This window comes from Trichogramma pretiosum, unplaced genomic scaffold (genome assembly GCF_000599845.2).
Source record: "Trichogramma pretiosum strain Unisexual culture from Peru unplaced genomic scaffold, Tpre_2.0 scaffold57, whole genome shotgun sequence".
NCBI classification, from domain to species: Eukaryota; Metazoa; Arthropoda; class Insecta; order Hymenoptera; family Trichogrammatidae; genus Trichogramma; species Trichogramma pretiosum.
Genome location: NW_019641637.1, coordinates 225,763 through 252,207, shown reverse-complemented (window position 1 = coordinate 252,207; position 26,445 = coordinate 225,763). Strand labels below are relative to the sequence as shown.

General features: G+C 42.2%; 1 protein-coding gene across 1 annotated transcript; it reads left to right on the top strand.

The window, feature by feature from the left end:
• The first annotated feature begins 1,620 nt into the window (after nt 1-1,620).
• Nucleotides 1,621-20,701, top strand: LOC106654058 (zinc finger protein 467-like). Its single transcript, XM_014373785.2, has 3 exons — nt 1,621-2,769; nt 16,689-17,855; nt 19,477-20,701. Exons 1-3 carry the CDS (start codon nt 2,667-2,669, stop codon nt 20,574-20,576), a joined length of 2,370 nt encoding a protein of 789 aa, XP_014229271.1. The 5' UTR covers nt 1,621-2,666; the 3' UTR covers nt 20,577-20,701.
• The last annotated feature ends 5,744 nt before the right edge of the window (nt 20,702-26,445 follow it).

Sequence of the window (26,445 nt, the reverse complement as noted above, 5' to 3'; positions counted from 1 at the left end):
CGCGCTTATACTAGAGAGACTTTATAAAGCTCGGAGCTTTTGAGCAGAAATCCTAAAAAGCGCTTTACGACACTTGGTTAAGAAAAAAGGCCGTGAGCTGTGCGTAGCGGTGGCGTCGGCGGGGCCGGGGGCACACTTGACTTTGCAAATAACCACATCATAACACACGAAGTTGCAACTCGTGCTCGCTCTTTCTTTTTCGTCTCTTTTTTCTCCCTTTTGGTGAAAAAATCATCAGTCATCCCTCGTGGGCAGCGCTACGGGCTTTAAAGCTAAAAACCGCAGAAGGGTAGTAGCTACGGCTCTTGTAGCCATTCTTTTCTTTCTTATAGTGTCGCGCGCGGGGCTTTCGTGATTACAGGTGGTGCTTTTTTTAAACGAGTAATATTGATTCGGTCCTCGTCCTCGGTCGTCGGCGTCGTCTAACCCATACATGCATACACACTTTCGCACACGCACACACATACATCGGCAGAAACACGCTCACACTGCTACAGTCGTATAACCCTCCTCGCTATACGGCTACTTTTTTTGCACACACGTCGGGCGCGCAAAGCGATGCAGCTACAGCAACGGCAGCAGCAGCGGCAGCATAGAAAGAGTGCAAAAAAAAGTGGGGAGAGATCTAACATGTATGAGCATAAGTAGCGCTGGTGTGCGTGCACGATACACGTGTGCGTGTGTGTTTGTGGGGAATTCTCAAGGGGGGAATCCCCGCTCTCAGTGCGCGCGCGCGCGCCTCTAACTCTTTCGCGCGGCGCGCGCGAGTCCGCGTTTTTTTTCTCCGACCGTCTATACGACGACGAAGCTTCCCTCGTTGCGCGCAGCACTGCACACAGCGAAAATTCAGGGGCGCCCCCCTGGATGGCGCGCCTATATAGGTATACGATATGCACATGCGTCTCGTGTATACGTAGCATTGGTATGTTCTCGCGCCCCACCTATATAGCAATCGCGCAACTTTTTTTTCATCCCTGGCTCTGTCTGTATGTGTGTATGCATACATAGAGGAGCAAGCAGTAGCAGCAACGGCGCACAGTCAATTCCTATTCTCCACCTCTTTCTTTCTCTCTTCTCTCTCTACAGTTTTTCTCTCTCCTACCCGCAACACGAGTCCTATATAGCTATAGAGCATGCAGCTAATGGAGGGGCGAGAGGGAGACATTTCTGAACTGGATTGGCTTCGAGACTGCCGGAGGTGGGAGAGAGAGAGAGAGAGAGAAAGAGAGAGAAGCGCCGGTTTTGCAGGCTATATATTCGCAAAAGAGCATGGCAACGCCGCCGCCACCGCCACCGCCGCCGCCGCCGCTGCTGCTGCTGCTGCTACTGCTGCTCCGAGGAGAGTCTCGGGAGGAGAAAGAGAAAGAGCGAGAGAGAGAGAGAGAGAGTGATACAACACGCTGGAGACTCTCTTTCTGCATGTACACACATACACGCGATACTCCCTGCTGGTTGTGCTGGCGCTGCCGCCGAGCCGCCGCCGTTGCGAATATAAGAGTGAGAGAGAGAGAGAGAAAGAGTAAAAGAGCGCAAGTACGCAGGCAAGAGAGAGACGGAGAGAGAAAAGAGCCCCGCGCGCGCCCGCGTTATTATAGCTACATACAGTGTCTGTCTTTCGTCGTCGTCGTAGTCGTCGTGTACAGCCGTGAGCCGTCGCGCCGCGTTGTGTATTGGAGAGGAGTATATAGCTCGGGGGGGCCCCGGCGTGCGCGCGTGCAAAATAATATATACAATAATACGCCGTGAACGCGAGGCAACACACAAAATAATAAGTTTACAAATACGTGACGGCCAAGAGGAAACGAACAACGAGCCGAGCCGAACGCAGCCCAACGTCTCTGGCTGTCGTCGGCATTGCAGACGCTTTTTTTCACCCGCGCAGTGGAAAAGTGTTTCGCAAATCTTACGCAGAAAGAGAGAGAGCAAGAAAAGTTATCGCATAGTGCAGTGATGCAGCTTTAAATTTTCTTTTTTATTTATATTATAATATAGGGTAGATCGTTAAGGCTCGCTCTCTATCTCTCTCTCTATTTCTCCAAGTTTTATTCGATTAAATAAATACATGTGTGTTTGTCAAATACGTTTCGTTTAGTTCGCCTTTTTAGTTTCGTCTTTTACCGTTGGTTACGCTTAAATTATCTCCGACTAAAAGTGCTCGATAACGAAAAATGTATCCGTAATAATAGATCGAGTCCAGTGATGATAATTCGAAGTTCGATCGAACGCGGAAGCAGCAAGAAGGACATGAATCCGTTCCGCAGTGCAACGGCAGCTGGAGGAGGTAGAAATCCATCCGAGCTTTTCGGCGATTTTCTACGTTGCTGAGGAAATCCTCCTTCGACTCTTCCACGTGTGTGTAAGAGAAGAGTGCGTGTGCTTGCGGGCCAGCATATCACACGACATCGCTGCCGAGGATTCAATACCGATTCCATCGCCGTTGTTTCGACCGATCGGAGCTCACAGTGCGGAGGTGTGGTGAATAAAAATTACAACGACAAAAAGACACTTGCGAAACTCTCTCGATATTCCTAAGTGATTGCTTGAAACATTTTGTAAAGTGCGAAATTGAATCGATCCTTCTTGTTTGGTGATTTGCGACAGATAAATAAAATCGTATAAACACTCGTTCTATATTCGTCAAAGAAGAATCAGAAAAAAAAGCAATCATGGCGCTCTCGGCACAGAATCAGTCGACGTCGTACGTTAACCTGTACTACTCGATAGTGCAACGCGCCGCAACGCGCTACTTCAAGGAATACTACAATTCTGGTGAGTTATTTCAACGATACGAATAAAGCCCACCAAAAAATAGTGGCATAATCATTTTTCTTCGCAGTATGGGAATGTCGCTTTTATCTGTCGCACATTGTGTATACAGTCGGATACAGTCGGCCCGATCGCGAGGCGGGAAATCGCGCAGTTCTGGTTTTTGCGGTGTGTAGCCGAGCCGCGCGCGTACACGCTCTCTCGATGATGCATATGTGTGTTTGGCTTATTGTTATCGGAGATGGATTGACCGGACTAAACGTTACGCATACGCCTCGTTCGCTGCTCGTTCGTTGTGAAATTCTACTCCCAGCCCGTGTGTGCATACTCGCATACGTCGTCTACGTAAACAAAAAATAGCGCGCCAAATATCAGCTCCCAAATTTCAATGCCTTTATCGGCTCGATAAAAATTTTTTACTGCAGACTAGTACTTGTGACGCGAGCAAATTACTCAGCTCCCCGACGCGTTCGAGTGCATAATAAGCGGAATAAAAGAGAAAAAAAGGCCAAGCACAATAGCCGAGAGTGAGTTTTGGCTACGCCAGTGGGAGTACGAAAAATTTGGTGCAATTTTTCAAAACAGTCGACGGCGCGGTATCAAGCGATTTACCGCAAGCTCGATAACAATCCAACAATCCGCAAAAATTCGAAACTGTTCGCACCTCGAATTTCCGTGGCTGGTAGTTGCAAAAAAAGCATCACGCGCAAAATCACTTCTTTCACGCTCAATCCAAATGTTTGCTTCTCTCTCTGTCTCTCTCTCACGCGCTCTTCCTATATCAAACGGTCGTTTGAAAGCTGAACGCAAAAAATACGCAGTTCGTCATTGATTGGTACGATCCGTCGGGCTATATACTCATTCCCTCCGTTCGGTCGGTTAGTCCGCGTGCGTCTATAGATATATAGACTCACGTACCCACGCATCATGTTCGGCTCGTTTTTGCACTCTCTGTCAATATACATACGTACAGACAACACCGGCATCATCATTTCGGTTTCACGCCGGCATGCATGCACGTATACATGAAAACACGTATAAACACACGGACACACCAGGCACACACACATAGGTGCACGTATATATCCGTACCGGCTTCTCGCGTGCGAGCACGTGAAGAGTCATTGCGCGTGGGTGGGGAGGCACATGACGCTCCGACTGCTACTACTGCCTACTACTACCACTAAAGACTCTCCATTCAAAATTTGCGCGTCGGCGGTTTATGTATGACGGGCTGCTCACGCACACGACCTGCGAATTCTCGTGCAAGGAAGGGGAGCTTTTAATACACCCTCTTTCCAGAGTGATTTTCAGGATGACTGCTACGTACATCGATATACCACAATAGCTCGATTTCCATTCAGTCCAACTTTTCAAACTTTTACGCACTCGCGTACGTTTTACACAGCTAGCCCAAACACCCACGCAATGTTTGACCAAGCCAGCGCGCGAACCTTTGTTTTATGCTCCGAATTTTTTTCCCCATTTTAGGGCGGATTTTCGTTGTAAACGATACAGGCAATTTTGCGAGGTCAGCTTCTAAATCAAACCATTTGTACTATGAGTTATTTCAAACGCCCAACGTTCATTGATGATTTTAACACGCGCGAGGGCGTAAAACTATGTTCATCTTGTTACTAGCTTAACGGCTGACTAAAACGACGCTTTTACTACTGAGAAAATTGAGTTTTCTCGGCCGCCTCGTTGTTTGCCTCGAGAGAGAAGTGAAATTTTGCACCATATGGTGCCTTACTCTCTCGAATATCGTCTTAAATAAGTTAAATCTTGGAGCTACACCGCATGAAAGATGCGATACCATGTGTAAACAAACGACTGAGAAAATCGTACATGTGAGCTTCTTCGCGCGCACGAGCCCGAGAGAGACTCGCTTGCCAAGATTCTATCTTGTGGCGTCTTGTAAGCTTAATTATAGTGAAATAGTTGGAAAAAATTGTAAACACACGCAGAGCCACGTGTTATGCAATTTCACGTTTCAGAAGGCTTGCGAATGTCAAGGCAAAGCTGGCAAAAAGCCCATTATAATTAATTGATGCAGAGCTGTATTATTTTTTCGACGTTTCGTATTATTAGCCGCGTGCATACTTTTATAATATACGATCTCTAGACGCACTGTGAGAAAAAAACGAAAGAAACGCCGCTGAAATCCTGGGCTCCCTCCGACGGATTTAAAATGACATCTTTTCGGAATAAATTTTAATTTTTGATTAAGAACCAACGTGCTCGCAAAGTATAAAATTTCTGATCTAACCTGCCTCTAGTTTGCCAGCTAGCAATATTCGCGGAAACGAGTCCTCCCATGTGTAGTGCATACACACACATACACATACACATTTACGCGCGGGATATATAATTATTGCTTTGTGCGATCGTGAGCGTTGAAGCACGACGAGGCCTTGATCCTTTTTTTCATCATAGTTTTGGTTTAGCCTGTTCTTTTTTTTTGTTTTCGGCGATTCGTGACATTGACTTTGCGTTCTCGATGATCGAACAATGACTATGCACTGCTCGGGCAACCATATCGAAAAAAAAACCGACAACACTTGGGTTGCTGTTGTTGTTATTTTATCCTCGTGGCATGGATAACTTTGCTGTTACTAGCCAAGTTGTAAAACCAAACATTTATCAAAAGTCAATTAAAAATTCTAAGAGAAAAAGAGAGAGAGAGAAAGAGAGGGATAGGAGCAAACGGTAGAAAAGTAAAAGCAGTTTTCAAGCAGAGTTGTAAGTTGTAACAAAGTTCTGCTTTCCGCTTGACAAAGTATATAAGTGGCTATAAGTTTATTATATAGCAGCGGTGCTTGATAAACCGTGGCGCGGGACCTTGACTGTCTCCTTTTTTTTCAATTCTCGTCTATATACTCAAATCCGTGACATTGACATTTACTTATGCATAGACATTAAGATTTCAAATTTTTTTTTTTTGCTCTCTGTTCTTCTCGACGCATATTCACCTTGAATTTTAAATCGATATTTTTGTCCGTCTACCAATTTATGAAATTTTGCAACAATGACTGCATATCCGTATTTAGATGTGTCTGCACATAATGGGGATGCCAACGTATTCAACGCAATCACCTTGACCGTCGTCGCGTCGAATCATTTCGTCTAAATAGTACATATTCACTTCCGTTATTGCTTTTTTTCATTAATAGAAAAATGACGAGAGCACTTAAAGTTTTTGTTACACGTTCAGATGGAAAAGGTTTTTAATTCAAAATGTGCCATTACTTGCAAGTCCAAGGCATAGGCAGCTTTTTTTTATTTTACGATATCACAGTAAGGGTTATGGGTTCGTCTTTTATATGGCTGCTAGTAACCTTATAGTACTTAATTGTCCAACTTTATAGAGATAAAATGTATAGTTTAAAAAAGAGTCTTATAAAGGAGATAAGAATATCGTCCTATTCGAACACGTATTTAATAACACATTTGTAATAGTTTCGAAACTCGAGGCTATATAGCTGCCCGATCAACAAGTTTTAAGCTCAAACAAACGAAGCACCTGACCACCGCCGAATCTATCATCATTTTAAAATCGTCGACAGCAACCCGCTTTACTGTCAACGAACCGAGAGCGCAAGAGAGAGGCACGAAAAAAAAGAAAGAAATATGTGTAAATTTCCCCCTCGGTCGACCCACATGAACGTGCCCTCGAAATCATCAGGAGCATCGAGCATGCAGAGTGCCGGGGGCTGACTGACTAATCGATGGCTTCCTCTTTCCCCATCAGCTGATTCCGCGCGCGATTCGCATCATTTACACACACACGCGTACCCAAAGCAAACAAAAGAGCTTTTCGTACCCGATATACTGTATGTATGGCAAGAGAGAGAGAGAGAGTAGCCTTTACTTGGTTTAAAATAGGAGTCATTGAGTCTATCCCCGAGTGCAGCACACACGCACGCGCGTGCGATGCTTTGTTTTCGCTGCAGCGCTTTGTTTGTATGGAAATGTAGGTTGATACTTGCAGGCAGGTGACGAGAGAAAGGGGGGAAACGCAGCAGCACACAAAACGAGAATGAGAGATTTAGTGGCTGTTTCGTTGTGTGCAGCGAGCGCGCAAAAAAACAGCTGGGGAAATTGCCCTTTGATGATTCAACAGGTGGATGGTTGACTGCGGCGCACGAGAGTACGAGGTACTTGATGATTTTTCAAAAACAACTCCACTGCATGTGTGTGCATGCTCCAACACGCGCGCCTTGCAACGCGCTCGAATCACGGCGTCAGCCCTACCAGTGTAGCGCATTTAAATCTAGTCGAACTGCGGAGACGCATTATTCAATTAATTGTACTGATAATTGTGTGAATTTCGTGACGGACTGAAAAGAAAAGAGATTATAAACGATGTTTTTTTGTAACACCTGCTGCTCTACCGCCGAGGCCTTTTTAAAAAGAAAGCACGCGCCGGCCTTTCAAGACACCTCACCACTTTACACCTCCTCTGTAATAACATCCTCTGAATCAGCCGCCTCTTCTTATCATCCAATTAGAAAAATCATCATGTACGGGCTCGCGAGAATAATAACAAATGCTGCAGACGCTCCGCAGTCTTTACAGCAACAACAAATAAAAAAAGAAAGAGAAAAATAATAGAGACAATACGTGTACAGCTCTTGTGTGTAGGTGCAACAAAAAAATATATATACGAATCGAAATGTAGCAAGAACGCACACGCATGCATACGTACGCATGCATCGGACGTATATAGTATACAGAGTGTCTCTCTTCGCTTGGATGACTTTATATGCGGGACTATGGAGCTATCGCGAGCGAGATATACGTGTATATAAAACTCGCGAGTAGCTCGTTTCGATTCGTTCCTCTTTCTCTCTGGCTCTCTGTACGTCGGATTAATCGTTGACGCGACGTTGAATATATATGTGTATTTTTTTTTTTTTTTTGCTACGAGCGAAGGGTTGATATGTACGAGTTGTTGCGTATACGCCATCGAAAAAAAGGTTCCGGTTTTGACGATGCCGCGAGTGCGTATATACGTACGAATGAAGGATTTTTCGTTCTGTATTTTTATTTTGTTCCTTCGAGCTGGCGCGGCTCTCGATAGCGCATGAAGCTAAAATTTTGATTCGGCTTTCATAAATGAAAAAATAATATCTTTCTATCAATATTCCCTATCGCTGCTCGCGACATCATAACAACTATTTTCATTATGATCTACTTTTTCGAGCGAGGAATGTATTTTAAAAAAGCTCGCTCGGGATCAACTTTTGCCGCTGCGCTCATAACGAGGAATTTTCAATAGCCCCGGTCGCGCTCAGTCAATTTTATGAAGTGCTTGCCTTGCGTAAATTCCTGCGTTTATCGGAATCATTAAAATTCGCCGCTGCTCCTGCTCCTGCTCGAGCCGATTCGTACGAGAAAAATCTTCACTTGTGCAGCCCAAGAATGCAGATAGTATGCCGATATACATCTAATTACGCGTACTAGCAATAAGTAGCTGCGAAGATAAATTCAATACGATGCGCCAGAGCTAGCCGATACTCATTTTTTTCCTCTTTTTTTGCTGAATATTCTGCTGAAAATATATGTCCGTTGTGTAAATACTCGCTTGGCGAATATATATCATACAGATGGTCATTGTACTCCATTTCTATTCTTAGAATCAACTTGCACTCTCGCGTGTAGCGCACGACCAAGCGAGCTGCGAGTGTAGCGCGGCGCACTGCTCTTTTGAAGCGCCTTCTGTCTTTTTCTCTTTCTTTTCGTTCAACTCGACATATAAGCCTCTTGATTGCTTTAGGGTCGTCTAATGTAACGTCGTCAACTGACCGTCTATCCTTTACTCCAGGCCAGACACATACACATATTGTGGCAAGATGCGCGCGACAAGCTGACGTCGTTTCTACAAACGCACGAGACACTTTTTTTTTTACTTTAGCGTCATTTCAGCGGTTTTGGATCATCGTATAGACTTCGATTTCGGGAATCGTAATTGGATCGTAAGCAGGCAAAAACGCATACACGTGTTCCTCAACGAAACAAAAATAATTTGTATGAAGCATTTTGAAAAAATTCATTTATCTTCGGACAGATTGTCGTTGCATTATTGGTACATGCATGAGATAAAAATCCCGTCGCTGACCGTAACGTATGTAAATCCGTGTATAAAGAGATTAGATTGAAAAGGGAGCCGTAAAACTTCGAACATTTCATTATGCACACTAGCACACAATGCCTGCTTAAATTAATTCTGTGAAAAATTCAAAAACGTCTGTTCAAATTGTATTACAAGTATCTCGAAATTGTTTGTATTATGACTGCATTATTATATGCACGAATAGGTTTGATCGAAACTCGTGAAGAGTTCGGATGCTCCTTGCTTTTCTTGAATTGCTTCGTAAAACTTTGAGACTCGTCGACTTTTTCTCTCTTTTTCTTCCTTTCTTTTTTTTTATTTAACTAACGAATTAAGAATATCTTTCAATATCGACATGACAAAGTCGATGTGAATGTTTGTTTTTCTTCACCTTGACATTACGTAGACACCGAAATGAATTGCATGTCTACCAAACAAATGCAAAAAAATTAATCTTCATAATGCATTTTGAAAAAAACCTGTTATTGTAAACGTTTTTAGACGTGCACTCTACGGAGCGACTGTTACACAAAGGCAAATTGGTTAAAATATTTGAATTACTGCAAACGATCAAAGTATATCATGGCATTACGCGTATTGAGCATGCACACACATACGTTCGAGCTGCGAGTTCATATACACACGCACGACGGAATGACTGATTGAAGCGAATAATCGGCAGAAATAATAGATCCTCAGTGAATATACGCTGGAGAGCAGCCGAACGAGCCGCATACATATACGCGCGAAGAAAGATCGAATGATGCGCGCGGCTACTTCTTGCGCACGCGAGGAGAAAGAGAAGAAGAAAGAAAAGAAACGTTCGATAACTTCTCGCCGGTCAAGAAACTGCAGCCCATCTCTTCTTCGTCTCAAATATATATCTATATAAGTACGAGTGTACGTGTGCGCGCTCGGAGCGCGTCCGTCTGTGTGTTCTCTTCTTTCTTAGCACACAGAAGCGTTAATTGCTCGATAGCGTGGAATTGTTTTTTCACTCCGCTCTTACCAACAGTAGCGTATCATTATTTGTTTTCGTTCCCAAGCTCGAACCCGAAAAAAAAAATTACCAGTCTCGAGAGTTGCGCGATCGTGAAATATATATTCGCATGTATCAAGCCTACTGCTCCTGACTCCCGAAAGAGTGTACGAATTTTCTTTATGGGAAGAAGATGCACACGCGCGTACATCGAGATATTTGCGTACTTACCACATTTAGAGCTAAAGCCCCCCAAGTGCAGCTGGCAAAACGTTCGTCTCTCTCTCTCTCTCTCTCTCTCTCTCTCCATCTTTTGCAACGTTTGGCGACGCGAATGCCAAGTGTAGACGAAGACGACGACGACATCGAGAGGCGAAAGTTCGTTATAATATTAGAAAGACGCGGTTGCGCGTCGTATGTATGTAAAGAGCTTCTTCGAAAACGTCACTTGTAATTTCGCTTTACGCGATTCGCTAATGACCGCCATAGCTCAAATTTCCGCTATATCCGATGATGATCCTGCCTTCCGTAAATTTTCGTAGGTGAATATTTTAGCCGCTACGATCGGATTTCGATTGTATTTTTCACATATAGATATAATCGTCGAAAAGTTGCATCATTCGCACAAATAAAAAAGAACTGCTACGCAGGCTTCCAGTCGACGATTCGATTATTCTTTTATTTTTCGCGTACGTAGACCTTTTCTCTCTGTCTCGCTCGCTCTATACCCGAAATAGCTCTTGCGTGTGCACACTCACGCGTTGTCTCTCTCATACCTTCACCCTCGACGACAACGACGTCTACGACGACTACGACAATAAAGAAAGGGACATGTGCGCAGTGTATGTATGTGACGATCGCAGCTCGTTGTACGCGTACGAGAGCAGCAAACTTTTTTTCGGCTGTTCAACTTTTGTACGCGCGCAACTAGAGGAAAAGTGTATTAAGCTCTCTGGAAATTTTTTTTTACACGTCCCATCGAATGCAGCCAGATGAAAAAGTCTAGTCGCGTGTTGTTGTTTTTTCTCTACGTAGATGCTTGTTAAAGTCAATAATTATGTTTGTTGATTATATATCGATGAATCATGCATGTTTCGATTGACTCACAAGCTTTTGCATTGTCAAGAGAGATGACGTAGACACGATCGTGTCTTTTAGAGGAGCAGACATAATAATTTTTTTCCCCCTAAAAAACTTGATGAAAATGTTACATTAACAAAATTTACGTGTAAACTTTTTTTTGTCGCGCTTGATTAACGAGTGCAAAGTGATCAAACGTAATAATAATATACTCTTGCGAAGATAAAAAGAGAGAGAAAAGTACGTCGTAACGTAATAATTCATGTTTTGTTGATGCAGGCGAGCGCTTGTGTGTATGTAATAAAGGTATAATATCGAAAAATCTTGGTCGATTTCTGATTTATACATATAGGGTCAAAAAAGAAATAAAAAACGCGCCCATGTAATATATAAACTGCGGCGTGGCTTTTATTTGGTTAAAAAAAAGGAAGGAGAGTTTCAATCTCATCTCAGCGACGATGACCCTGTCATTATAAAAATTATAAATGTATCAGAGAATTAACGATGACATTTATTTGGCGAGTGAAAAGTTGAAAATTACACGAACTTCAATTTAAAGATACATCAATTTTTCACTCACAAGAACGATATGCATCTTATTTATTATTATAATTTTATTAGTAAAAAAGAATCTCATTATATGCCCGTATTCTAGGTTAGTATATTGCATAAATTTCTCTCTACTGTTAATTGTCCGATAGAGCTCATAAATCTAGAATTTCTCATGAAATTTTTTTTCGAAACTTAATGCCACACATTATATGTGTTGTGTTCTCTTGGGCAAAAACAGAAATGTTTTAGACAAACTTGCATCATTTTATGAGGGCCTCGCAAATATTTTTATAATTTAAAATTTTCATCTTGGAGACATGATGCAAATACCGAGAGCTGATTTTGTTCGATTAAAATGTTTGATTTTTCTTCATTGTTCGATCGCTTATGCATGACATAATAATAATGCACACGAAATTAAGACGTCTCGTAGTGAACTTTCAGTTTTCACTTTTCAGCAACATGTAGATGTACATTTAACTTGAAAATATTGTATTATGTAAATGAATGTGAATGTACTCGATCGTAGCGTACATCGTGAAATCGTGCATATTTAAGGATGAAATACAATACGTTGGATGCAATTTTCGTGCGTCAATCTGAGTTTAATCAGCCTGTTAATAGTCTCGACGCATTTTGCATAAATATACATTCTCCAAAATTCACGAGCGAAAGAGAGATGAAGAGCTCTCATTTATTTCATTTAAAAATCCATAATACATAAATCTCGGGCGAGCGGCATCCACGCGTTATAAATGAGAAAACTTAATTACTTTTATAACAGGTGATCACTCGAGGATATGTCCCAATTAAAGTCTGAATAAATATTATTATAACACTTGCAACGGTCAATAAATTAGTTACTTTGTACCGCGACTTGAAAAATTATCGCGTAAAGGAATGTTTTCATTCGATCTTTTTTTTTCAGCGCGCTACGCGTTCCACTCTTTCATCGAAGTCCCAAAAAGTCTGTTTCTTTGTCGCGTTCACACACACGGTAGGCTTCGTCGAAAAAAACAGGTTCCCTCTCGATTTTTCATGTCCCCGGGTTTCGAGATTATCGAGAGAGGGTCTGCTGCCGCTGTTGCTCAAATGGAAAGAGCACATACACACAGACGCACTCACACAAATGCACGGTGCTGTACGTTCTGCAGCAGCAACTCTCGTAAATTATTTTTGCCAACCTTTACCTCGTCTCTCTTCCCCCTTTTTTGTATGTGTTCATGCACAGACACATCACGTGTATGAAAAAAATTGAACTAGTCTAATTCGTGGGTAGTGCTTTTTCTCTTTTGAAGGGCTATGAAGATTGTTAGATGGATGGAAAAAAGTGAATCGAAAAAAGACGATAACAGATTTGATAAAATACGAAATCAAAATCGTAAATATAAAAACAATTTGTACAGTAGCCTAGCGAAATTGCACACGTATCGAAATAAAAAATTGAAATAATATTTCTAGCGTGCGGGATTTAAACGACGGGCTTGTACACCTGTAAAATGAATAAATTTGGTCGAAATCGTACGAACAATCAATTCGAGAAATTATATAAATAAAATCATAGAAATGGCGCGAGACTCGTTGGAGCGAAAAATATTTGATATAGGTCCATGTGTGTTTCTGAATTTTAGGAAAGCGATCAGGACGATTTGATAATGAGATTAATGAAGACTTATACTCGCTCTAGTCTGTTTTTATAATATCGAACTCAACCTTGAAAAACAGAGCCAAAAAAGTGTAATAGTCGAGGGTCTCGAAATCCTCAGAAGCGATCAAAAATTTTAGAATAAAATTACATTTGAGCTCAAAATTGGTACGCATACTTTGTGAAATTATTTTATTATTTTTAATATTCTCTTGAAGCATAAAATAAAAGTAACTATTGTATTTATCGAGTACTGCCACATTAAAAAAATTTTAAAATCGCGATTGTATGTTATAAAAGACGCCAAGCATAACGTTCAATATAAGACCATGAAGCCAACCGAGAACAGTTATTATTTGATGTAGAATAATATCAAATTGTTCACTTAGGCTAATTTAACATTTTCAAGTTTCAAGTTAGTGTAAAAAAGTACTTATTTTATCATTATCAACATTAGATTATTTGAATTAGTTAGCTCGACTGTTATCACTGGATACGGTTTTAATTTATGCACTAAATGCGCCATCTATAAAACATATAAATTACCATTTGGCTCTGTGAAAATCTTTCAGACATGACTGAAGAGTATCATTCTTTATTAAAATGAGTTCTTTACAATTGCGTGGAAAACTTTCATAGGAAATACTCGAAGAATCTGAATAAGAATTTTTCTCGTGAAGTTCTGTCGATTACTCAATTTTCCTCGTAATGGTTTTACGAATGTTTCCATACCAGAATTAAACCACGGAAAAGTGCAGCTTTGCCAGTTTGATAAAAAACAAGCATAAATTGTATTGTTTTTAAATTCTACTTTAAAGCATCAATTTTACAAAATCAAGAAGCACAGGCATCGTAACAGGCTTAGGAAAATAAAAATATCCAGAACAAAACCTACTGCGAGGGCGGGCGGTAAAAAAAGCACCCAACCAAAAGTCAATTACCAAAAAAAATCTTGCGCTGTACAAGCCTGTCTGTTGGGCAGTATTGATTCATAAACAACGCAGCCTCGGCGAAAAAGCGCAATCCAATCTAACAAACACGGCGCGTTCGAGCGAGAAAACTAAAAAAAAAAGAGTCGCTTTTGCGCGCCTCGTTAGAAAAATGGTAAACTAACAACATGCAGATTGCGCACAAGTTCTTGATTTTCGCAAAGATAGTAACAAATCGTCATGCATGCGTATCTAGTAGACGCCGAGGACGTGTTTTACGAAAGCTTTCGCGTTATCGGGCAATGAACGCCGCTCGCAGCGAGCACGAAGCTCGAGGCTTGTCAACGACCCGCCCGTTTAAAGCTACGTAGCTATGTCTTTCTCTCTCTCTCTCTCTCTCCCTCACACACACACACACACACACACACACACACACACACACACACACACACACACACACACACATACATACACACATACTTATATAGATACACACATAGAGCGCTGGCTCTTGTGGAAAGGAAAATCTTTAAAAATACCGTTCTGACGAAAAAGCTCTGCGCAAGCGCTCACGTGAGAGCGAGAGAGAGAGAGAGCTGCAAGCTCGGCACGGCAAGCTCTCTCACTTTTTCCCCCTTCGAGCTCGCGAGCGGACTTTTTCTGCAGTGCTAGCTACTGCTGCTGCTGTTCCATAAACTTTTTCTCCTCTTTTCTGCACTCGTGCTGCGCGCGCGCGCTTACTCCTACTTTGCTACGTGTGTAGGTGCGTGCGTATTTTTGCCGTGCTTATCCCTTCTTCGGTATTCTCTGGCCGTGTACGTATGTGTATGTGTATCTGTAGTTCTGTACGTGTGGACGCGTATATGTACTTGTGTATCCTACCTTAGAAGCTCGATGCAGGCGTCTTTTTTTACTCGCGCACCTCTCGTGTGTGGCACCAGCGTCGCCAAAACAAATCGTAAAGACGTCTTTCTTCTTTTTTTCACCGGTCCCTGTAGGCCTTAAATGCATACACTCTTACAAGGATTATTATCCCTTTTTCGAACGTACACATTGGAATTTCAGAGAATATACCATCGCGGGAGGATGACGCATATTTAAACTCTTATTTAACGTTATAAGTAAGAAAGATAGAAAGAGAAAGAGAGTAAAACCGGAAATCGAAGATGCAAGAGAACAATAACCCGCTTAACTTTGATCGCGCGACGCGACGAATGCGAGTGGGGTGCAGACCATTTTTTTCGACGGCATCGAGCGAGCGCACAATACAGACCAAGGAGTAGAAGTAGCAAAAAGTCAAATCTAGTTAATGAAAATGTTGAACGGGAATCGTTTAATCGAACCATTCTTTCAATTATTGAGATTCGACGCGTGCGCGCATTCATTCTTGTATGTGCATATTTACTCAGTGCAAACGTTGCTTGGTCACTCTAGTGTGATGGAAAATCTACATACGCAATAATAGTAATTAATGCAAGTCAAACTCGGAGGGGTCAAATACAAACTAATGTACACAATGGCTGAGGAAGCTTCGGACTTGGGGCTCGAGCTGTGCCTTTAACGATGCAAAAATGCAATATTTAAATGAAAATATCATAAAAATAAGATTTTAAACTAAAACTAGCAGTCGAGCAACTGCTGCATTGCGATGAGGGGGAGACGCTTTACGCTCGTACGCTAGGTCAGACGACGACGCGGCTATTGATAAAGCTTCGAGACGGGGCACTTGGGACGTGTCGGTAACAGACACTTGCTGCATCTAGTGCGACGCTCCTCTCGCTTATTCTTTTCATTTTACACATACACTCACGAAAAAAAAAGCAACACTCGATGACGTCGGCTTCGACGCGATCAAGAGGCGATGATTTTCTTTCACCTCTTTCTCGACTACTTGTGTACAGACAGCTATATGCAGCAAAAAATTATTTGACCGATGGTCACGCTGCTGTATGCAAATAAAATGTACATTTGTTTTTTCATGTATTAATCTTATTCAGTGGGTCACGTGTGCGCTAGAGCTTTCCGCTCTGCGCGTTTATATATAGTCGCAATTGCCGCATAAGTTCATCGACGTATCTTATCTTTTTCTTCCGATAACGACGCACAAACTGTCAGAAATTCGGAGTGTTTTGTAGTACGGAAACGAGCGCACCGATTCTGATGCACGCGTTATTAAAAGAGTGAAAAAAAATTCAGCGCATAAATATATGCATGGGATTATAATTTTTATTACGTTATTGGAAAATGAGGATAATTGTCCAACAGTTTCGCCAACGGAACTGCGTGCTCGTTTTATGGCGTTGAAATATCCCTCTCTCTCTCTCTCTTTCTCTCCCATGTCTCCTTGCTTCTCGAACCAAGGTGTATCTATTTTCGCAGTTTTATGGCTGTTTACGAGCAGTTTTTGTCGTCGCCCCCTGATTAACTTTTCTTTTGCGTAGACTGCAAAGCTCGGAAAAAGCTGAACCGTCGTACATTGCCCGTCGTAAATCAGCTTCCCGAATCGCCACGTACAATTAAGATTTTTTTGCCACTCAACTTGAATCATATAAAATAATGCCAAATAAACGATATGAGTACGAGAGGAGAAGTAATCAATGTCGAATTATTTATTTGTTGCAGATACTGGCACGCCGTACGTGTTGTACAAAGACAACATGGAGAGACCCCAAAGCCAGTGGGGCCCTGGCCCGGGATCTCTCCAGGACGGCAGCCTCTACGCTCAACAACAACAGCAGCAGCAGCAACAACAACAGCAACAACAGCAGCAGCAACAGCAGCAAGCACCGCAGCAAAGCTCCTCGTCATCCGGTAGTCCTCAGCAGGCCTGTGGGCCACCGGTCGAGAACGAGAACGGCGCCCAGGCGGCCAATCTCGCGTCGCCCGTGCCGTCGCCCTATCCATCGACGGCCCAAGACCAGCCACAAGCTCTCACACCACCCGACGAAGAGATGCAGGCTAATCAGCAGCAACAGCAGCAGCAACAAAACGCCCAGCAACAACAGAATGCCCAGCAACAACAGCAGCAACAACAGCAGCAGCAACAACAACAGCAGCAGCAAGTCCAGCAGCAAGTGCAAAACAATCAAGACCACTCGCCGCAACAGCAGCAGCAGATCGGCGGCCACGAGGTCGACCGCAACGACTGCTTCCCGTCGGGCGCGGAGCTGCAGCAGTACCCGCAGCACTACTTCAAGGACGCGCGGCCACACCCATCGCCGTCGGTGCCGCCGCACATGCTGGCGCCCGGCGGCTTCTCGGCTCTGCACTACCTCAAGCAGCCCGGGGTCATGCTCACGTCGCTGGGTCAGACGGGCGACGCCGGTCCCGGGGGCCTGGAGGCCGCCGCGGCCCACCAGTACGCCTCGGCCAACGGGCCGAACATGGGCGCCGGCGGCGGACTGCCCGACATCGTCCAGCAGAACGGCAAGTCCAGCAAGTCGGCCAACAGCGAGCTGCGGCTGTTCAAGTGCCTGACCTGCGGCAAGGACTTTAAACAGAAATCGACGCTGCTGCAGCACGAGCGCATCCACACGGACTCGCGGCCCTACGGCTGCCCCGAGTGCGGCAAGCGCTTCAGGCAGCAGTCCCATCTGACCCAGCATCTGCGCATACACGCCAACGAGAAGCCCTACGCTTGCGCCTATTGCGAGCGCACCTTCAGACAGCGGGCCATCCTAAATCAGCATCTGCGCATCCACTCGGGTGAGAAGCCATACCAATGTCCGGAGTGCGGGAAACACTTCCGTCAGAAGGCCATCCTGAATCAGCACGTCCGCACACACCAAGGCGAGCATTTCTCTCTGCCTAACCCAGACTCCCCCTCGATGCGGGAGACGAGCGATATCGACGACTTAGACGTCGACCGTGACGCCGCCGACGCTGACCTTGACAATCGCGACGGCGCGAATCGACCTAGACGAAATAATCATAATCATAATAATAACAGCCGCCGACACCGGCACCGCGAGATCACGAGTGACGACGATGACGATTTCATCGACGTCGACGATCATTTCGGCGATATAACATGAGCAGTGGTCGTTCGTAATTAAGCCCATCACTCGTCGGCTCGATGACTTTCAGCAAAACAGCATCGACTAAAAAGACAAAAGAAACGAAAAATGCATTGCAATTATTAACTGTCTCTCACTCATTCTCTCGCTATCTCGCTATTACATGCTTTTTTATTGTGTATCGACGCATGTTTATGATCGTACGTGTATGTAAATATAATTATTGGATATTCATGACGCGTATTTCAAAAAAAAAAAAAAAAAAGAATATGCGGAGGGCTTGTGGCAAGCGACGCGTCTTTCTCTAATTTTACGCATTCGCATTTTACGCACATACACACATACTTTCTTCGTATACTGTGTATATATAAACAGACACGAGTCGAGCGAAGACACAAGACGCTTTTTTATAAATCGATCGATACTTGGATCGCTTTTTTAAATAAATTTCTACGCTCAAATCCTGTGTCTTCTGTACGAAATGTCTATTACTCCTCAGTATGTACGATATATATGCAGATTTATATATACAGTGGTCAATGACGGATTCAAGGGATTTATTTCGTCTCGCAGAAAATCCTATCTATAGAATTCGACGGAAGTTATATGTGTGTGTAGTGAATTATGATAATTCATAAAAATTTTCAAAAAAAAAAAAAAATTAATAATAATATTTGTAAATTTGTTTTTATATAACTAAAATAATCGGAATTAACGAAAAATTTAAAATTTGTCAAGCAATTCTGCTATTTATATGTAGTGTATAAATAAAAGATAATTTTTACAATAAGTTAAGAATAAATTTTTTAACAAGACGTCTGAGACGTGTAGAGCTTTGCTTATATAATACCTGTCTTACCTACCTTATATACATGTAGTTTTTTGGAAAGAGTGTTTCTTTCAATTCCTTTTTAAGTAAATCCTATCCCGCAGTATGATCAAGTATTATATGACCCGATCAGTGACGACGTGATAAAAATTTTTTTTGCTTCGTCGTCGTTTTTTCGCAAAGATGCAAAATCTTATATCTCTCGTCAGCGCGCGTTTCTTATATTTCACTACCATCTGTATTAATATACATCAACTAATCAGTGGAGCGGAAGAAATGAGTATAATAACAATAACCTAAATCCCATACGATATCCTTACTCGCGATCCTTGGGCAAAAAAAAAAAAAAAAAAAAAAAAAAAANAAAAAAAAAAAAAAAAAAAAAAAAAAAAAAAAAAAAATGAAAGAAAAAAAAAGAAAGAAACGAAAGAGTCAGAGAAAAAAAACCGTAATCAATTAACACTTTATTGTACATCATCGTCGCACGCAAGCCGGACGACGATGAGACGAAGACCTGTCATCTCATCTAACGGCACTTTGTGTGTGTTCGCTTTTATCATTTCAGACGTGAGTCCGCACTTGATCTTCAAAAATGGTATGACACCGACCCTGTGGCCGCAAGACGTACCTTTCCCACCCGAAGAGGGCAAGGAAGAAGTAGCATCGACTTTCGGCGACACGGACACTCAGTCGGGAGCTTTCAGCCCAGCACCGGGCGACGCCAACGGCACCCAGTACCCGGCTTACTTCAAGGACCCCAAGGGCAACAATCACTCGGTGTTCGGGGCGGCGGGAAGCGGCGGCAGCTTCGGCGCCCTCCAGTACATAAAGCAGCAGGGCGGCGGCGGAGGCGGCGGCAACGGCAACGGGGCCAACGGCACCAAGGGCTGTCTCCCCGACGTGATCCAGCACGGACGCTCAGCCGGGATGCCGCTCTACGTGCGCTGTCCCATTTGCCAGAAGGAGTTCAAGCAGAAGTCGACGCTGCTGCAGCACGGCTGCATCCACATCGAGTCGAGGCCGTACCCTTGCCCCGAGTGCGGCAAGCGCTTCAGGCAGCAGTCCCACCTGACCCAGCATCTGCGCATACACACGAACGAGAAGCCCTACGGCTGCGTCTACTGCGGCCGGAATTTCAGGCAGCGCACCATACTCAATCAGCATCTGCGCATCCACACGGGCGAGAAGCCCTACAAGTGCCAGCAATGCGGCAAGGACTTCCGTCAGAAGGCCATCCTCGACCAGCACACGCGCACCCACCAGGGCGACAGGCCGTTCTGCTGCCCGATGCCCAACTGCCGGCGTCGCTTCGCCACCGAGCCCGAGGTCAAGAAGCACATCGACAACCACATGAACCCGCACGCCGCCAAGATCCGGCGGAACTCGAGCAACGAGGCCAAGCAGGCGGCGGCGGCAGCGGCTGCGGTGGCGGCCAGCAACGGCGCGGCCACACCCGGACCGGGAGGTCCCAGCGGCCTCGGGCCCGTCAGCGTCGCCCGCGGCCTCACCCCGGCCGTCGTCAAGCCCGAGCTCTACTTCCCCCAGTGCTACGCGCCGGCCTTCAATCACCAGCCGTCGGTCTCCTCGGCCCAGTTTCCGGTGGGCCAGTCCAACGTCGTCGTTACCGGGGAATTCAAGCCGCCCACCGGTCTGCCGCCCCAGTGACTAGCCGTCCATCCTGCGGCATACTAGCAGGCAGGAATACCGCTGAGGTTTCAGCGATGCATCGGTGGCAGCCCGGGACCGAGTGGCGCAGCTAGTGCCAACTCCAGTGCCGCCGCTCAGCAGCAGCAGCAGCACCATAATATTCATAATCAGCATCAGCATCAGCAGCAACAGCAGCAGCACAACTCGGCAGCCGCTGCCTCGACGCCTCCGTCGGCATCTTCCAATAGTCATCATCATCATCATCAGCATCATCATCAGCAACAGCAGCAGGTTTCGTCCTCGTCGGCATCCTCGTCGCCATCGTCGATCGCTTCTTCATCCTCATCTCCGGACGCTCCCAGCCGGTGTGGTCAGCAGCCCCAACCACTCCAGCAACTCTATCCGTAAACGAAGCGACGATATAGCAACGACTGGGACACGACTGTTGACGTGCGAACCGATAGCTTCTTTTTGTTTTGTTTTTCTACTTACCTCGTTTAACGTACGATTCACAATCACCTCTTCTGCACGCACCTTTTCCCTTTTTGTAAGTTCTTTTTATTTATTGTATATTAAGCCAAGTTTAAAATCGTGCGAGAGATAACGCTGTGTGTATGTGTGTGAGAAAGAGAGAAAGATGCCCTGACGTACAAAAATGAGAGTGATAGCAAGCAAAAACTTGGGCACATTAACAAGGTAATGTATCTATATAAAAACACTCATAATAATATATAGTGCATATATCAACGAATGAAACACGTCCGTTCACATTCGACAATGAAAAACTAGACATATATATTATACATTATGGATATCTTTCTTCGCAAGTTGTACAATTATTCCGCGCTCATCACTTTGGTTCCCTTGCGAATGTCGCGACGTGATCGAAGCTCGACACAAGACTTCACCGTATACATTGACTTTCTCTTGCCAAAAAAAAATAAATAAATAAAACAACAACAAAACCGAGCAAACAAAATAATAATAATTTAAAAAACGGGTTCGAACATGTTCGATTTTTTCGACTAGACTGAAGATGATTGTGATAACTATTTAACTTGCCTATATACAAAACGTCTTTTTATTTTGTCTTCAATGATGAAAGAAAAGAGTGCGTGGATCAATTCTCACGGGTAGATTGACATTGAAGAGTAATAAATGTAGAAAAAAGGCGTCCAAATTTCTGTCGGACTGTGAGAAAAAAATGAAGCGAACAAAATCATATACTAAATATAAATATATATAAATAAAAATATATACATAAGTAACCTGTATGGGCGAACGAAACGTCTGTAAATACTGTGTATACCGCGTAACATGAAACTTAGAGAAAACTTGAAAAATCGGAAGGGAAATTGATTAGGCGCGCGCATCGAGGAATGAGGAATCAAAACGAGATAATCAGAATAATGAAAATGCATTTACTTCATTGAGCACACAAGAAATGATAAAAGAGGCCCGACGAGTATTCCGAATTCGTAGGCCCAAACAATGAAATAGTTCTTTAACGTTAATTAATGAAATAATATATATGGGCAGTGAATATAAGTGAACTGATATCCTGTTACACAATTCGAATGTATATTTTATCTACTTGCAAACACAAACGGAAACGTCTTCACAGACTCAAACAACTGGTTATTATTTTAAATAGACAGTGATGAGTATTTTATTTATTGCAATTTTATTATTATTATAATTATTATATTACCATAAGAACTTTTTTGCGAATCAGATTGGTGCTGAATAAAGGTAGAAAAATGGGAAAATTAGCCCAATGCGCGAATTGACGTATATAGAGTTATAGCGATAATTACGAAGTTCATGGAAAAATGCTGAAATATTTGTAAACGTTATAGACATAGGAATCAGGATATAATCGGTATAAAACAAATTAACTAAGCTTTTGATCGGAGTCTTTTGGGAAAACGAGGAAATTGATCAGTAGCGTAGGTCCTTTTCTCGTTAAAAAATTATCAATCTTTGGCAATGAAGCGTCATTAATATTTTCAATCATCGATCATCATTATCGTCTTAATAGTCATTTTTCATTACCATTATCATTAATATTATTACCATCGGTATCATTATCATCATTCACTAATCATTGCATTACTATTCCCTAATCCTTTCCTTTTCATATTACCGACGTTATCGTTATTTTTTTATACGAAATAATTGTTGTTTTATAAACGCGATTTTCGTTTTTTATGAATTTGTGGCAATACTTAATAAAAATTTTACGCGCTTCTACGCGCAATATAAATATCGATAGTCTTTTAAATGTTCTATAGTTAAGACGTGTGATCTCTCTTTATTATTGTATATTACACACTTTGATCTATGATACACATTACTTAGTACGAAAATACGGATGATATATATATATATATATAANTAAATATATAATATATAATATATTACGAATTAGATATTTTATGTAGTCTTTTTAATTTGGACAAACAGAACATGAAGAGAGGGAGAGAGAAAGAATTGAGATGATAATTGTACGGTCATAATCGCCGTTATGACTCGTTCGTAGTGCCTCGGAATTGCTGCTAATTGGTGCAGTAATTTTTTTTATCATTTTATTTGTTTTAGTTATTAAAAGCATACTCGCGCCTGCATAGCTGTGTAGTGCGTACATGCATTATTTATTATAAATAAATAAAAACGATAGTTCGGACGAATTGAATAGGAAAAAGTGCAGCGAGCGAAGAAAAAAAGGCGAGCACGCGCGCGTTCGCCACGAGATGCGAAATATTTGTAATTAATCGGCCGAAAAAAATTAGCAACTTTACGGTTAGAATGGCAGGGGTGTCATTAAAGTGGAATTTTACGTGAAATGTTTATTATATTAATTAATTTAATTAGCCGTGTCATGAGAAAGTAGTGGCACGTTAAACAAGAAATATTTAAAAATCACTCATTATCCGATAAGTCCGTCAAATTGCGTACGCATAAAACATTAAAAAAAGAAGCATACATACCCATAGCGATGTATGCAAGACACAGACTGTACATAAAAAAAGGAAATTTACATTATACGTTAAAATACAACGCGTCGGTATACGTAACAAATGTGTAAATATTATATTTGTATCATTGCGCTTTGACGATGTGATCAGGGCTTCTAAAGCCCCTATTTTAGATGAGTTAATCTCGCGTTCATCTTGCACGAATAAAAATGAAATTACCAAACATGGAAAGGTGGTTTGGGTGGGATTATTAGATTATCCGCTCGTGCTAGATGCCGCCAATTCGATCGAAGAAATTTATTTTTTGATAAATAGTGGGAGTTGTGATGCTCGCGCTGACCTTCACCGAGGTCAGCCATAATCTGTTTACTTTTCTTTGATGAATGAATTCGTGATGCATAGCTTTAATTCAACACAGGTGCGACAATATAAAAACCTACTCACATAGCTCAGACACAGACGAATTGGCGGCTCGAGACGATCATCGTGTTATGAGTTGTAAAAAAGCAGCGAATCTTTCAAGGTCGCTGTCGCTCCTTCATACCTAACATAATGCAAAGTGTGTATAAGCATATATTCATCGTCTAACGAGTGAAAAAAAAGATCAAACTGCCCGATGCGTAGTACCCGCGATGCTCTCTCAAGCACTTTGTTTTATTCTTTTCATTTTGAAATTTCTATTCTCCCTCTCTCGGCTATGTACATTATGTTTTTGCACTGGCACTCGTTTACATACGTAATTTCACACAGACATAGACACACACACGCACACATTCACATCCATACATTGCAGTACCTAGGAAGGAATGCTCAAATATGTACGTACGGCGAATGAACGTCTTTTGTTTATCCGAAGCGCGCAGACGGTACATATGATCGAAAAATAAACGCGAGATCGAATGCAAAACGAACGTCAGAGGCAGCAAAAACGGCCATGTCGTCCGCAGTGAGTCCCGATAACTTTTCTCATGCTTTTACATCTTGGATCGTGTACTCTTTTTCGCGTGGACATACGACGCACTGGATACTTTTCTTTCGCGTACACCTTGTCATCGTGATTGCTCCTCGTCACATTAACAAGCGACTAACAAGAGCAGCTTGTTAAATAGATTGCGAGTCTCGATTTTTACCGCAAAGTCGCCGTTTATTGAGACGTATGCATTTGAGCTTTCCATTTTTGGAGCGAGAGTCATCGCTAACAATACCAATCTTATATGTTGACGTGTTTTATTACACTATTCCGGTGGTTAACTACAATATGTAATACAATATAATAAGTGATAGAGTCGTGCAATACTACTGATTGTTTTACAGAATCTTCCACGAAATACAAAATGTACGAGAAATAGTTGTTGATTGTTGATCGTAATTTTAATAAACGTAACAGATGCAATAGTTGAAAGTATATTAATTTTTGTTCTCGATTGCGCGCGCTCAGTGAACGACCGTAACTTGAAAATAAGACGATACAGGCGCAAAATGATTCACAAGAAAAAATAAAGCCATTGCAATACGTAATAAGTAAATGAATGAACTGGCGGATCACTTGTTCTCTCTGCGGTGCCTTCTCTCCGAAAGGTGACGTTCATGATATGCTCTCCCTGACCCCCTCGAATACACGCACGACACAAAGCCTTATTAATTTAATGGAATATAATAGTTAAACAATAGTTGAATGTATAGATCAAATGTGTATAATAGTTAAACGACGCGCGCCTGTGTCTCTCACGTTCACTGAGCGATCGACGCCACTCGAATATAGACACTCACGCCAATCAAAACTCATATATATAGATATAGGATAAATACAGATATATATAAATATTTATACAGTTGTAAAAAAGCAGAAAACCACCGGAATAAAGTGATCGTTTGATTTTCCGTCAACGCATACAAGCTCGTACAACATATCTACTAATGCTTTATTTTCGTATCTATCTTTTTTTCTCGCTGCACCATACAATCGCGCGCGCCTGCATGCACTTACAAAGTAAGAGATAAATAGATAGACATGCAGAAAGGACGCGAAAATATAGACACACTCAGGTACATACGCATACATACATACATACACTTGCATACGTGTACAAACGTTATAAATCAAATTGAAGTCGATGTGAATGTAAACACGACGGCGGCGACATATTATGCAAAACGGGACGAATGTGAGATTTCTTTTTTCCCTTTTTTTTTTCATCTCTCTCGAAGACCCATTACCAAATAGGAGGTATACAATATTCATATACATGCGCTATACATTACTCAATGCATTTTTTGTTTTATAAAGTAAGGACGATGTATTATCTCGTTTATCCAGGGTGGACATATAGACATGTAGATTCTTTTTATCCGTTTGTTCGTGTAATATTGTTGATTTTTTTGCGTCTCAAGCGCGGAAATATTAGTGTCACTCGAATTTTTTTTTAATTATTATACACTTAGTACGCGAGACGAGGAGTAATTTTTCTTAAACAACCTTTTTATTCAGTGTATAAATGATATTTATAAATACGTTACAAATAGTTAAGGTGTAGATACGAGAAAAAGAACAAACATTTTTGTCGCATAATTTTTGTATTCGCCATTGCCATAGTAAGTAAATTTTAAAGAATCGCCGATATCAGTTATTTACTTTAACGTCATAATTAACGATTTATGGTAGACTTTATTCTTTTTCTCGCTATATTAACGTATTCTCTCTTTTTTTTAATAATCCAACCTTCTTACTTTATTCTCGATTCTTAAGCGTCGTATCAATTTTTGTGTTTATGTATGATATTTATAATATAGAATCTGCGACTGCAACGCCATTTTGTTTTGTTTGTTGTATACCAGGCATTTATATTTAAATATAAAATATATACGAATGCGACGCGTGCTATACCATTATTAATTTTTTTGTTTTATTC

Excerpts from the sequence above, each read along its gene's own strand:
- LOC106654058 (XM_014373785.2), top strand. The coding sequence starts at position 2,667 with ATGGCGCTCTCGGCACAGAATCAGTCGACGTCGTACGTTAACCTGTAC. Across the intron at positions 2,770-16,688 it reads CAAGGAATACTACAATTCTG|ATACTGGCACGCCGTACGTG; the intron begins GTGAGTTATTTC and ends TATTTGTTGCAG. Across the intron at positions 17,856-19,476 it reads GCACGTCCGCACACACCAAG|ACGTGAGTCCGCACTTGATC; the intron begins GCGAGCATTTCT and ends TTATCATTTCAG.